Source organism: Fulvia fulva, chromosome 2 (genome assembly GCF_020509005.1).
Source record: "Fulvia fulva chromosome 2, complete sequence".
NCBI lineage: Eukaryota > Fungi > Ascomycota > Dothideomycetes > Mycosphaerellales > Mycosphaerellaceae > Fulvia > Fulvia fulva.
Genome location: NC_063013.1, coordinates 142,194 through 155,524, shown reverse-complemented (window position 1 = coordinate 155,524; position 13,331 = coordinate 142,194). Strand labels below are relative to the sequence as shown.

General features: G+C 54.2%; 5 protein-coding genes across 5 annotated transcripts; 3 read left to right on the top strand and 2 right to left on the bottom strand.

Moving 5' to 3' along the window:
• Nucleotides 1-585: 585 nt before the first annotated feature.
• Nucleotides 586-4,096, bottom strand: CLAFUR5_02357 (DNA repair protein RAD5; the record flags this gene model as incomplete). The annotated part of the gene is made up of 2 exons (XM_047901505.1): nucleotides 586-664; nucleotides 723-4,096. The coding sequence occupies 2 exons, from the start codon at nucleotides 4,094-4,096 to the stop codon at nucleotides 586-588; spliced, it is 3,453 nt and encodes a 1,150-aa protein (XP_047757467.1).
• Nucleotides 4,097-4,385: 289 nt separating this feature from the next.
• Nucleotides 4,386-5,573, top strand: CLAFUR5_02356 (NADH dehydrogenase (ubiquinone) complex I, assembly factor 6; the record flags this gene model as incomplete). Its single annotated transcript, XM_047901504.1, has 1 exon — nucleotides 4,386-5,573. One exon carries the CDS (start codon nucleotides 4,386-4,388, stop codon nucleotides 5,571-5,573), a length of 1,188 nt encoding a protein of 395 aa, XP_047757466.1.
• A 312-nt stretch (nucleotides 5,574-5,885) lies between these two features.
• Nucleotides 5,886-8,624, top strand: CLAFUR5_02355 (uncharacterized protein; the record flags this gene model as incomplete). The annotated part of the gene is made up of 1 exon (XM_047901503.1): nucleotides 5,886-8,624. The coding sequence occupies one exon, from the start codon at nucleotides 5,886-5,888 to the stop codon at nucleotides 8,622-8,624; it is 2,739 nt and encodes a 912-aa protein (XP_047757465.1).
• A 383-nt stretch (nucleotides 8,625-9,007) lies between these two features.
• On the bottom strand, nucleotides 9,008-10,720 carry CLAFUR5_02354 (uncharacterized protein; the record flags this gene model as incomplete). The annotated part of the gene is made up of 4 exons (XM_047901502.1): nucleotides 9,008-9,432; nucleotides 9,493-10,011; nucleotides 10,096-10,562; nucleotides 10,668-10,720. 4 exons carry the CDS (start codon nucleotides 10,718-10,720, stop codon nucleotides 9,008-9,010), a joined length of 1,464 nt encoding a protein of 487 aa, XP_047757464.1.
• Nucleotides 10,721-12,111: 1,391 nt separating this feature from the next.
• CLAFUR5_02353 (PXMP2/4 family protein 3) lies at nucleotides 12,112-13,016 on the top strand (the record flags this gene model as incomplete). The annotated part of the gene is made up of 3 exons (XM_047901501.1): nucleotides 12,112-12,264; nucleotides 12,324-12,599; nucleotides 12,654-13,016. 3 exons carry the CDS (start codon nucleotides 12,112-12,114, stop codon nucleotides 13,014-13,016), a joined length of 792 nt encoding a protein of 263 aa, XP_047757463.1.
• Between the last annotated feature and the right edge of the window lie 315 nt (nucleotides 13,017-13,331).

The following is a 13,331-nucleotide window of genomic DNA, read 5'->3' as shown; positions in this document are numbered from 1 at the left end:
CGAAAGCTGCCAACCAACCCTCACAAAAGAGGAGACGAGCCGTGTTAATATACAAATTACCTTCCCCCTCCCACCCACACCGCACGTTACAAGAATTCGCGTACCTACCAGCTAGCCCCCTGCACGCCTTGGAAGACTGACGAAGCCCGCGAGTCTGCGCGAGCGCCGTCAAGTTTGTCATCCGCCGAGCAAAACGGCACAGCCACGCATACGTCTCCCGCCAGGCTGCAGCATTTCAGCGCTTTAAACCTTTTCCATGGATCTTCCTGGCCAGCACATGTCGCGAAACGTTGGCAGAAACGTCAGCTGCCAATGTCACGTTTCTGCAATGGACCATGATTTGGGGGAGATGATGCTGATGCCGAGGATGCATCTTGGCTGGAAGGTGAGTTGATGGATGTTTGTAGGTGACTTGAGGTGTTGGAGATGGAGGTCTTGGCTGTTGAGACCCCTTGTTGACGCTAAGGCACTTTGGGGTTGAGGTTGAGGGGTCTTGGGGGTCCGAGACGGGGCCGGGCGGACATGTACTTTCAATGACACGAGACTGTTGGTCTACACATACTGCCACACTGCTTCAGTCCAAACCTAGCTCAGCAATTCCTTGATATCCTCAATCCTTTGCGTCTTCTTCTCCTCCTCACTCATCATCCCAAGCGAACTCGCACTGTACACACACACAGAGTCAGCGACCAACCACAACCACACTGGCGCACACCACTTACATAAACTTCTTCCTCTCCTGCACCTTCAACATCTTCTCCTCAATACTCCCCTCCACAATAAACCTCGTAACGCTCACCTCCTCCGTCTGCCCCATCCGATGCACACGATCAATCGCTTGCGCTTCGACCGCAAAACTCCACCACGGATCCATCATGAAGACTCGTTTCGCGCACGTCAAGTTCAGACCGACGCCGCCGGCGCGGAGCGATAGGAGGAGGATTGTGAATTTTGGTCGGGAGGCGAAGTCGGCTAGGACTTTGGCGCGTTCTTTTTGGGCCATGCTGCCGTCGAAGCGTAGGTGGGAGATTCCGGCGGCGGTTAGAGCGGGCGCGAGGAGGTCGAGGAAGGAGGTGAATTGGCTGAAGACGACGGATTTGGTGGTTGGTTCTGCTTTGCGGAGTCTTTTTAGTTGGGTGAGTAAGGTGTTGATCTTTGCTGAGGAGAGCTGGTTGACTCTGCGCAGTGAGATGCGAACTGTCGGTTTGGTAGGTGCGATTTTTTGGTTGTCGTCTTGTGTGCATCCGTAAAGATCGTCCTCCTCCCCATCACCTATCGCAGCGTTCAACGCATCGCTCTCGTCGGCCTCAACATAGTCATCATCTTCATGTTTGATGACCTCAAACACATCACGAGCATTGATCGGCTCCCGACAGTTGAAACATCTGGGTAGCTCGCCTTTAGCACTCTGATGTTCGATGTAGTCGAGTAGGCATTTCTTGCAAGCCGAATGCCAGCATCCTGTCACAGCTTGCTCTTCCATTGGCTCTTCGCTGCAAATCGGGCATTCCATCTCGGACTCGTCTTGTATCTGCTTCAGGACATGTGCTCCATACTTGCTAGCATCTTGCTCGCCTTCGTCGGCCTCGAAGCGCTCGATCAGAGCACCAAGATCCATGTCGTCGGCAAGACCGTTCGCGATGTCTGCTGCTGCGGCAGCATCGTCTTCGTCGGCTACTATTGACTTATTGCGAGTCAATATTGGATGGCAACAACTCTGTCGCAGCCTCAAGATCTGAGCAAAGATTGTGGTGTAGCTCTTCATCAGCGTGCCAGCCGAGACGTTCTCTGCGAAGGTCCTCTTCGCTCGATGGAAAATGTGCTGGTAGACATCATCCTCCAGACCCGAGAGCTTGACCTTCTCGACGTTGATTGTCTTCGGCGGCAAAGGTACAAGCGCTTCGCCGTCTGGTGTTTTCATGTCTTTGGTTCGACGAAGTACCAACGGCTCAAGTACAGTCTGTACAACATCAAGCGCACGCACAAACTCGCCCTTTTCGAATGGCGCCGTGATGAACGTCTTCCAGAAGCTGAAGTTGCTCCAAGGCTCTACCCGCAGGAATCGTACAAGACTGAAAAGGTCTTCAAGCCTGTTGACGATAGGTGTGCCGGTCAACACCCAGCGATGTGTGGCGGCAAGCTCATAGCATGCCTTTGCCGTCTTTGAGGACCTGTTCTTGATCATGTGAGCTTCGTCGAGTATGATCCTCCAGTACTCAACACCAAAGAGTCCTCCAGATGCTGCGCGGTTGCCGGCAAGCGCATTAGCTACCGAGTTGAACTCTGAGAGGACGACACCATAGCTTGTGATGATGACGTTGGGAGCTGAGCCGATGTTGGAGCCCGAGCAGATCGTCTGGAGATTTACGCCCTTCTCGCTGCCGTAGTATACCAACACCTTCAAAGTGCCAGCCTTCGACGCTTTCTCGGCTTCGCTCGCCCACTGTGCCAGGAGTGACATTGGCGCGACGACGAGCGTGGTGGCTGGCGCTCGCTTGATGGTGCTTGAATTCATTGGTTGTCTTGCCAGACTACCGACTGCGTCGATATGTGAGTCAGTATCCCCAATGACGCCCTCGTGCTCGGGTGACTTGTGCGAGTGGATTAGGGAAAGCATTTCGATGGTCTTGCCGAGACCCATCTCATCTGCCAGAATGCCACCCAAACACGTCTGCTCTTGCACCGGAAAGTCCAAGCTCAGCTCACCGCTGTATGGGTTGACGTAGAACTTGTCGAGGTTCTGAACATCAGGCAAATCCTTGTCTTCGGCGTCTTTGGTCGGCCAGGAGTACTCTTCCCACAGCGGATGCATGCTCTGCTGTTTCTGCTCTGCCTGCTCTCGTGTCTCCTTTTGCAGCATCCAGTGAAGAGCTTGCCTTTGGTATTTGCGAAGATGCATCGTGAACGTCGCTGCCGGCTGTGCTTCTGGCGTGTTGAAGTCGAATGACTGCGCCTTCTTGTACAGTGAATCAAGTTGATCCTGCTCGAGCTCCTCGCCGTCTTCGTTCTCCTCGGAAGGTGGGCTGGATCCGCCATTCTCTTTATCCTGACTTGACTTCCGCTTGGATTCGTCTTGCTGGTCGAATTGTTCCGCCATCTCGGCAGATTGCAGAATACCATCTCGCTTGTGCTTCGCGGTGAGCTCGTTCGTCGTAGCGGGCTGCAGATTGATCTCTGAGAAAAGCTTCACCAGTCCTATCTGCCGAAGCCGTAGATCTCGTTCCTCCGAAGTCTCTTTCGCCTCGAAGAAGTTGGTCGAGCGATTGCTGTCGCTGGGCTTGACCAGTTTGCCTGCGCCAAAGACAGGACGCAACAAAAAGCATTTGAGCTGCAAATATATGGTCTCGTTGGTCCGGATCCGGTCTGGCGCGTAGATACAGTGTCCTTCAAAGTGACACACTTTCTGGTCCATCAATGCACCGATCCACATGGCAGCATCCTTCTCTAGCCGCCCAATCTCCGAGCCTTTCGGGTTTGTGAAGCGAACGATGACATCCTGCGTCTTCCTGATCGGGTTCCTGCCTCTTCCCAGTTTCCCAGGCTGCAGTGCCTTTTGCCGGTCTCGCTGAATCTTGACGGTATCTCCTCCTTTTATGACATTACTGCCACTCGTCGTTGTCCAACCAGCTACGCCCAGTGCACCGACATATCGCATCTCTGGCATGGACTCGAGTGCTGGCTGTGTTCGTGGCGGGCTCGTTACATTGGAAGCTGATGCCTTGGAAGAGCTCTCTCCTCGATTCATATCGAGGCGACGTTGCTTTGTGTCGACAGACTTTTTCCGTGGCGAAGCGAGCGTCGCCTTCCACGAGCCATCAAAGTAAGCGTTGATGGCCCGCTCGAGATTGTTGCCGTGTGCATCTTGTAGGCTCCGTATCGCAGCTTGCGACACATGTCCACCGACTATGCTCGCAAAGGTATCCGCGTCGAAGACATTCTCCTGGTTCGCCGCTCCATTTGGTCTATGTTCTGGCTCTGCTGGCAACGCATCTCTCTCGTCGGGCCGACTCGTTTCTGCTGTAAGGGAGGCGTTGGTAGGCGATGATGCTTCTGCGAAGAATCTCCTCTTCTTATGTGGTCTCTCATCGATGTCCATCACCAAGCAACAGCGCGCGTGGCTTTCGTGAAGAAGGTGCAACTTGCAAGAAACCGCCTCCCAGCAACATTGAAAGACCGGGGGGACGCGATCGCGACGCGCTGGCGTCGATGACCTCACTGCCGAATCGAAATTTAGCGAGACATTGATGGTGAACAAGTATGCTACCTCGGAACTTCCAGTTCGAGCAACACTTTCCTCTTCTTCAGCGTATCACCATATCGACAGAGCTCATCGGTGTAATGGACGGAAGAAGCAGGTCACATCCACAGCGGGCGTGAGTCCCATCATGTTGGCCATGGCGACGAGATCAGTCCTTGGGAGAAGCTGGGAAGGCTGCAGGGCGACGGCGGCAGAAACGAGATTTCTCGCAGCACAATCGCCACGAAGATGTGCCTCCTCAGATGTCAATGCAGCACCAGCAGCAGTACCATCGTCAAAAGAGATGGCGAGTGCAAGGACATTCTGCTTGGATCTGCTTCGGAAATATGATATGCCATCATCGCTGCTCTTGCCATACATCCCAAGTCATGCCCGAGATGCATATATCGCTCTAAGAGCATTCAACATTGATGTCGCCCGCACGGCAGACACAACATCGACTCCCATGATTGGATCCATGCGATTACAGTTCCAACGAGATGCCGTCACGAAGTCCTTAGCAGGCTCGCCACCAAAACAACCCATCGCCCTCCTTCTTGCCCTGGCAGCTGAAGATATCCAAGCCAGAAGCGAAGGCAAGCAGAAGTTCAGCAAAAGCTGGTTTCTGCGCATCATTGATACGCGCGAGAAGTATCTTTCCAATCCGCCTTATCAAACGCTTGAGGATCTGGAGAGGTATGCGGAGAACACCTACAGCACTCTGTTATACTTGACCCTGCAAGCGCTGCCCATGGCAAGCCTGACGGCCGATCACATCGCATCGCACATTGGGAAAGCCGCTGGTATCGCGGCTGTACTTCGCGGACTTCCACTGATCGCATTCCCTGGACCACAGAACCATCACAGCAATCAGGGTCAGTTCCCAGGAGACGTCGGTGCATCAAAGCATGGCGCCGTAATGCTGCCCGTGGATGTTATGGTCGATGCCGGAGTGAGGGAAGAAGATGTGCTGCGAAGTGGTGCAGATGCCCCCGGTCTTCGCGATGCAGTCTTTGCTGTGGCCACGCGAGCCAATGATCATTTGATCACAGCGAGGCAAATGATTACCAACATCAAAGCCGGCCAAGAAGCTGGCCATGAGTTCGAGCACCAGGACGAAGAGGAGCACGCATATCTGCCTTCCACTGGCAAGCAGGAGACGCAAGCGCAGGAAGTCGAGCGAGCATTTGGTGTGTACATGCCTGCAGTCGCGACGCAGATGTGGCTCGATAAGCTGCAGAAGCATGATTTCGATGTCTTCCAGCCGAAGCTCAGGGTCACAGACTGGAAGCTACCATTCTCGGCATATTGGGCTTATAGCAGAAGGAAGCTTTGACGCTCCATTGGACGACGAAGATATCTTTGCTATACAAGTGCTCTTAGTGGTCGCGTATGCGAGGTTTGAAACATTGCATCCATGGGAAGATGGACAATCAGCGCAGTGCTAGCTGGTCATGAATCTTGGCAGTCCTCACAAAGCCAGTCCTGATGCCACATCTCGATAAAAGTCTGGCGCCTTCCCACATTCTGCAACCAATATCGCAATCCAGACACCATGTCTCACGATTCACACGATCTCCCGAGCACCTTCGCTTGCAGGTGCGGCATGAAGAGCGCACTATACTGTGACTCTTGGTGTCCAAGCGCGATGAAGTCGACCATGAACCCATGGGGTGATGAATACTGTGTGCCTCCCTCTTCTCCGGACTTGACGGCGGCACCAGATAATCGAGAGGAGGAACGCGAGAAGTTGTGCCGCGAGGAGATCGAGTCTGAGCGCACGTTCAACGAGAAGCGAGCAGCGATGCCGCAGCTTATTGATGCAAGCGCAACCGATATCGCTAAAACTAATGAGCGTGCCCTGTCAAATCCAAGTCCGGCAGCAGGAGAAGCTTTCTACGACGCTTCCGAGAGAATCGACGACCCTAAGGTCAAGAAGCTGGAAAGCGAGCTCGAGGACTGCCGATGGTTGATGAAGGAGAAAGACGAATCGATTGCTGACCTGATCAGCCATCTTGATAACTGCCGTGACACCATCAGCGAATTGAAGGAAAAGGAAGAGGCATCAGCCAACGAGCTATCTTTCGTGCAAAAGCTCGCTGACAAGAGTCTGGAGAACGTGGGTACTCTTCGCGATGACATCGAAGAGTATCGCGTATTCGTCCAGAATCGTGAGGCAGACCTGGCATATATGGGGCAGTCTGTCGTGGAAAAGGAAGAGAAAATCGAGGGCCTGGCGGCGCAGCTCTCCGAGAAGTCTGCTGCGTATGAAAAGCTCGAGAAGACCAGCTTGGCGGGCATTAAATCTGTGTTGACGGAAGCAGAAAAGGCGCGAGCAGAATTGATCGACGAACACGCAAAGACTCTCAAGGAGAAGGAAGACCTTATCCGACAGCTCGCAGAGAGAGTCAAGTTCCTGGTGTTCACCAACGGGGAGAAGTCCCATCTACTCAGAGGCGATTTAGCACGACTTCATGCGGATAACATCAAGCAGGAAGGCGTCATCGACAAGTACCGCAGCGACATCGATGACCTCCACCAGAAACTCGAGGCTCGCGACGACACTATCATCAAGCAGCAAAAGCAGCTCGAGGCCGCTTCCGAGCAGGCCAAGGATCACGGGTCCCAAGTCGAATCTTTGCAGGAAGCGATCACACTCAGAGACTTCAAGATCCAATTGTTCAAGATTGAGAATGAGAACCTTGACAACGCACTCGCGTGTGAGCGCAATATCATCAATGAGCGCAACCAAGAGATTGCAGACCTTCAGGAGCAGTCTGTTCTTGATCGCGAGCGGGATGAGTGGAGTATTGCAGTCTTGCGACGTGTTGCCTTCGAGAGTAACAATGAAATGCATGTCTCCGAAGCTGTGCGAGCCCTTGAGGCAAAGGACTTTCTGGACAGGATGGAGCTTCTGCAGGGCGTCATCAACGATAAGAATTACAAGCTGGAGCAGGCTCATCGTGCGCACAAACATGGTGTAAAACAGTTCCTGGAGCACATCGAGCTTTTGCAGAATAACATCAACGACAAGGATGCAGCGTTGAGAGAGATGCGTGACGGACGCGAAAATGAAGCCAAGAGTGCTCTTGAGACGCTCAAGACACTCAAGTTCGACATCGAGGACAAGGACGCGCTGTTGCGCGAGAGCAGACGCGAGCATAAGCAAGACACAGAGTTCCACACTGTGAAAATCATGACTCTGCACCGCGAGCTCTGGAGTAAGGACCAAGACATGGAAAACCTGCAGAAGGTCCTACTCAAACGCGAGGAGGAGACAATAAAGATCGAGGTCAGAATGTTGGAACAGAGCAAGCAACAGGAGCGCATCATCGCCGAGAAGAACACCGAGTTGGAGCATACGCAAGCCGAGCGTGAGAAGGAAGCAAAGGAAGGCCTGGAGAGACTCGAGCTCATCACTGCCAGCAAGGACGAGCTATTGCAGAAAGCACACGTCGAACGCGAGACGGAAGCGAAGGAGGCCCTCAAGAGGCTTCAGCTCGTCATCGCCGAAAGGGCCAATCTCTTGAACCAGGCTCGCCTCGAGCGCGAAGAGGAAGCCGAAAAGGTCGAGAAGAAACTCCACCTCCTGACCAACATCATCAACGACAAAACCGCCCAGCTCTCCTCAGCAAACTACGACCTCAAAATGACCACCAACGAGAACAAATCCCTAGTAGCGGAAAAGAACGCCCAACTGGTAGAGCTCGCAAAGACGAAAAAGCACCTCCTCGACACCATCAAGACTATGACAGCCCGCTACAACGACCGCGCTCAGCTTGCCGGAATCCAAATCACCGAGCTCCAAGAAGAACTCAGAGCCCGCAAAGCCGAAATCACAAATAGTCTCCGCATCATCCAATCCCTCCGAACCTCTAACGCGACTCTTGAGACAACCCTCGAAGCGCGTAATCAGAAATTCCAAAAAGCATGGACCCTCATCACAGAGCGACACGCGCGCCTCTGTCGTCTCAACAACGACATGGCCACCGACGCAGAAGGCTGGGACCGCGTCGCCACCGACGAGGCCTTCACACTCGAACAAGTCCTCGAGGACGTGGACACTGTCGCATATGCCGATACGCACTCTGTCGGCGAGGAGGATCAGGATGTGTATTCCATCTCCGGATTCTCTGACGACGCAGACGGAAGCGAAAGCGAAAGTGAAAGCGAAAGCGAAGATGAAGATGAGCTCCCAACCTACGAGCAGAGCATCGACGCGGACTGTGGTGGCGTGGTGATCGAGTCACAGGAGGTAACGGGAGAGTCGGGACACGAGACGAATCACGGCAGCACGATTGAGCCGGATGATGTGGAGGATTTGGAGAGTAAGGAAGAGGAAGGTGATGATTGGAGTGATGTAGGCTCTCAGCTATGCGCGGAGTGATTAGTCTTCTACTATGTCTGTGCGGATGGCATCATAGCCTTAGGTTGGTGGAATTGTATGCAGTTAGTGTGCGAGTTATTTATCGTACCTGTTCTACTTCGTTGCCTCGCTCCATACTCAAACTCGCTCTGAGCTACTGATGGACGCACCGCGCTTTCAAAATGACTCACAGGGGAAGCAATTCGGTGTGCTACAACTGTGATTTGTGCGGACGTCGAAAGCCTTGGTATCGTAATGAACTGTGCGAAATACCAGGCCTATCTACTCTACCTCCCATATCACCATGACTCCCCATCCCAACCTCCTCATGAGCTACTGATCGGCGCACCACGCCTCCCAAACCGACGCATACACGCAATATTCGCAACCTTGCACCGCTCCTGCTACTTCGCGGTGATAATGTCAGCCGTGCCCGTCTCGACCGCCTCTTCCGTCAACGCAACGCCACTATCCACATCTCCACCACTGACGCGACGCTTGTAGTCGCTTCCATGCCCTTCAGTCTCCGCCATCAAGGTCGACAGCGAGGCTGTCGGTGTTGGCAAACTGATGCTTGATGCGGTTGAGGAGGCGTCGGCAGAGCTGGTGTGTTGATATGGGAGACTGCTGTCCGAGCTGGACGAGTGCAGCTTTTCGGTGTACTGTACTGGGAAGAAGCCATGATTGACGTCGCGGCGGCCATCGTCGAAGCCGCGCTCGTATGCACAGCCGGAGTGGCGACTCCACACTGGACACTGCCCTGCTCCCGGGCATGGAAAGAGTTCTGAGCTGTCGAGATGCTGCTCTGCGCTGGAAGAGCTGCCACTGGCTGTGAGAATCAGTCAGCTCTCTTCTGTATCTTGAACAAGGCGCACTGTCCAGTACGTACCGGAAGTGCGGGTCCAGTCGACGGAGATGTTGTCGTCGCTGTCAGACTGATGGGTCGGGCTTGCTTCAAGATGAGGCAAGGACGCCACGCTATCCTGGAGCGGCGTGGGTGGCTTGCGTAGACCGATGGTGAGAGCGAGATCGCGGTCGATGACGGGTGGTTGGCAGGATGGATCCATGGTGAGCGGGTTGATCTCGCCGGTAATGACTGCGTCGAAGCTGGTGCAAAGTCTGACTTGGAGGAACGGGCGGCAGCTTTGACAGATCTGCATGTTGCATGGAAATCTTGGCTTGGCAATCTTGATGGGTGAGCTTGTGGTGCTCTCGTTCGGTGTGTTGACGAGAGTACCGGCTGTCGACATGGGTAGCTCGAGGCCGTGATTTGGTGCTGTGGGAGCCTTTGTACCTGCAGTAGCAATGATGCTATCAGATAGTTGGAGGCTGGAGCGCTGGAGAGGATGCTGAAGCTGGTGGCTGAACGTCGATTCCTCCTTGTTGATGGTGCGGATCACATGCTCGCCTGAAGAAAGGGTGTTAGCCATACTCCAAGACCATGTATCAACGCTCAACGTCTGCTATTGAGCTAGGATTCGAAGGTACTCACGCTGGCCGATGAGCTTTTCCACCTGATCGGCGTTGTAGTCACCAGCTCTGATACCCTTGATAACGAATGGGCTCATCTTGAGATATTCCGCTACACGCGCCTTGCTCTCGAGAGGATCTGTCTCGAGTGATGCCACCAGCGGCACCCCGTCGATATCGGGCAGTGGCTCGAGTTGGGCGGGAAGCTGGTCTTGGGAGCAAACATACAGCCAGCCGAAGAATGGCTCACGTCCACACATTGAGCAGGTGGCGTCTCCATATTTTCGCTCCATCGTGATGTGCGTGCATTGCGGTCGCCGCAGAGGTCGCGAGAGCTGGCGCATTGGTGTGGCAGCGGGAGGTATGTTGTGCTTTGGTGGCGTGGGAGCACTCTGAAGGACGGACATGATTGCGTCGAGAACAGGTGCGCCGGTGCGTGGTGTAGTCTGCCAGAAGGGATCGATCTGTGGTGGGTCGTCCTTGTTGATGCTGTCGCACAAGATGTTAGCTGTCTTGAACTCGAAGTGCATGTGGCGGCTCGGCTGCTTGCGGTGCTCGGAACGGACAAGGCGCCTTTCTGCCAGACGTACGTACTTGAGTTGTTGCATCGGGAGCGCAGGCAGCTCCTCGGAAGCGGTTGGAGCCATGGAGAGGAGGTGTGGTGCGATTGTACAGAAGTTGGTGTCAGCGAATGGGTTGCTTTAGAAATGGCGCGCGGGTAGCGAGAATGGTGAAAGGCGCGTTGTGTTGAAGCTGTAGGAAGCCCATGAAGCTGTGGAGTGCAGGTGGTGTTTGTTTTCTCAGGCGAAGTGCAGGAAGTGCATGAAAGGGCGGCCGCTGCACTTGCCTCAACTAAAACGTGCAGGCGCGAGACATGTCGAGTTGCGGCTTCTCTCACAATGAAGAATGCGACTTCTCTCACAATCCTTCCACGTAGCAGGACCGAGGGCTTCCGAGAGAAGAAGTGGCGGCCGTGCGAGCATTCGAGTGTCTTCCGATCGTTAGCAGTATCGCGGCGTGGCGAATGCCTGCAAAGTGGAAGCACTCGAGCGAGCGCGCCGTTTCGATCATGTCGAATTCTCTCAGCTGCTCGGGGCCTCTCATGCAGGATATTATCGCTATGGCTATCAGACTACGGCGGCCAGTTGTTCTATCAGAGCCGCCTGGAGTTGCTTCTGATGCATGAGACGAACTTAGCCTGTCATGCTTGTGATATCCTCAGTCCATGCCATGTTCACTCCATTGAGCATCTGAGATCGCCAACTATCGACTATTCAAGTCGTCTTTCGAGGTGACTATTGCTGTCGTTGCATCTTGCACGTCGCTTGGGATGAGGAGCTAAGGAAGTCTGAGATCGAGAGCGCTCTGCTATCGTCCTGGCCTCTGGGCTTCACCTGCTGTGTGGCAATATGCCTCAATCTGTCCGAAGTCTTTCACTGTCGTCTCTACCGGGCTCTACATCTTACTGTCGCTTGACTTTGAGTGCATGGCACCTTCGTCGCTCCCCAACACCTGAAGCTACTCCGGTACAAACAATGCATTGTCCGTCTCTCCAACGTGATGTGTGGCATGGGCCCAGCTGTCTGAAACCCGGCCGGCTGGTACCTGGCCACGCTGGCTGACCAGTCCCGTCTCATCTCCAGCCTCACAGCTCGCCCGTTGCTAACATCATGATGATAGTGATGCGAAGGCAGCAAACACGAACACAAAGAATCGTTGACAGTCGTGTGAAAGACGTCCCGAGGTCGTCAAGAAGGTGGAACTCAAAACCCGACAGGCCAATCACAGCACTGTGTCACCGCTAGCAACGAGCAACAGCCTAGGGCCCTTGTCCACAACAACCCTGGAACCGTTGCTCCAGCGCATCACTCTCCACCCTCTCTCACACATTGTCGCCAGCGACATACTCCTACCCAGTCCTTACGACCGCACCGTTACCTCCCCCCGCCTAGGATTGGCACACACGAGTTCTTCCACACCCTCCGCCACAGTCGTCGCGTGCATCTCCTACTCGTGCCGATAAGCGACAATTCTAGCCATGTCGCAAGTCAAGTTCGAGCAGAAGGAGACCATCCGCACCACGAGCGGAGCTGGCGGTAGTGGCGGACCGCCGTCAGGAGGCAAAGAGGATTTTGCACACAAGGTCGGCGATGCCTTGACCAAAGGATCAGGCCCCAATGGGTACCTTGCCGTAAGCATAGCAACACGAGGATATAATGGAAGGAAATTTCGCTGATACATTCGTAACAGTGGTACCTCAAGAAGCTCCAAGAAGACCCGCTGCGCACCAAGATGATCACATCTGGCACACTAGCTGGTCTGCAAGAGTTCCTTGCCTCGTGGATCGCGAAGGACCGCAGCAAGCATGGCCACTACTTCACGAGTAGAGTGCCGAAGATGGCTGTGTATGGTGCCTTCATCAGTGCGCCTCTGGGTCATGTCATGATCTCTATCCTTCAGAAGATGTTCGCTGGCAGGACAAGTCTGCGCGCAAAGATTATGCAGATCATTGTGTCTAACTTGATCGTACGTGATCAGTTGCGCTTACGTGCCATATCGAGAGCTGACCAACCTGTCTAGATCTCGCCCATCCAGAACGCCGTCTACCTCACGTCAATGGCCATCATCGCAGGCGCCCGCACATTCCACCAGATCCGCGCGACCGTACGAGCAGGCTTCATGCCAGTCATGAAGGTCTCCTGGGTCACATCCCCACTGGCCCTCGCCTTCGCGCAGGCCTTCCTTCCAAACGAAGTCTGGGTGCCATTCTTCAACGCCGTCGGATTCATCATCGGTACATACATCAACGCGCACACGAAGAAGAAGAGGCTGCAAGCTCTGCGAAGGAAGTACCAGGACAGCAGCAGAACGAACGACGGAAGAGACGGTCGCGACGGACGCAGTGAATACGGCGGCAGTCGGCCAGGTCCTGGTGCGTACTAGTTGCAGGCGGTGAGCCGTGGGATACGAAGAGACCATGGAATTGCACATGAGGCAGTATACTTGTGTTGGACATATAATGGCGTTGAACGAGGTTACGGATGTGCAGACCTGCCATGTAATTGCGTTGAATCGTCACATTCTGCAGAGACGTAAGGCGGTATGTAGTTTGCCGCCGGAATGCACCATTGACACAGCAGTCGGTCACGCGACCCGCACAGCTCAACTTTCTCAGCGACCAGTCGATTACGACAAAGTACGCATCCCGCGGACTCACAAGATGCGGCACTCTGCAGAGGACAAATTGACAGGTACCTC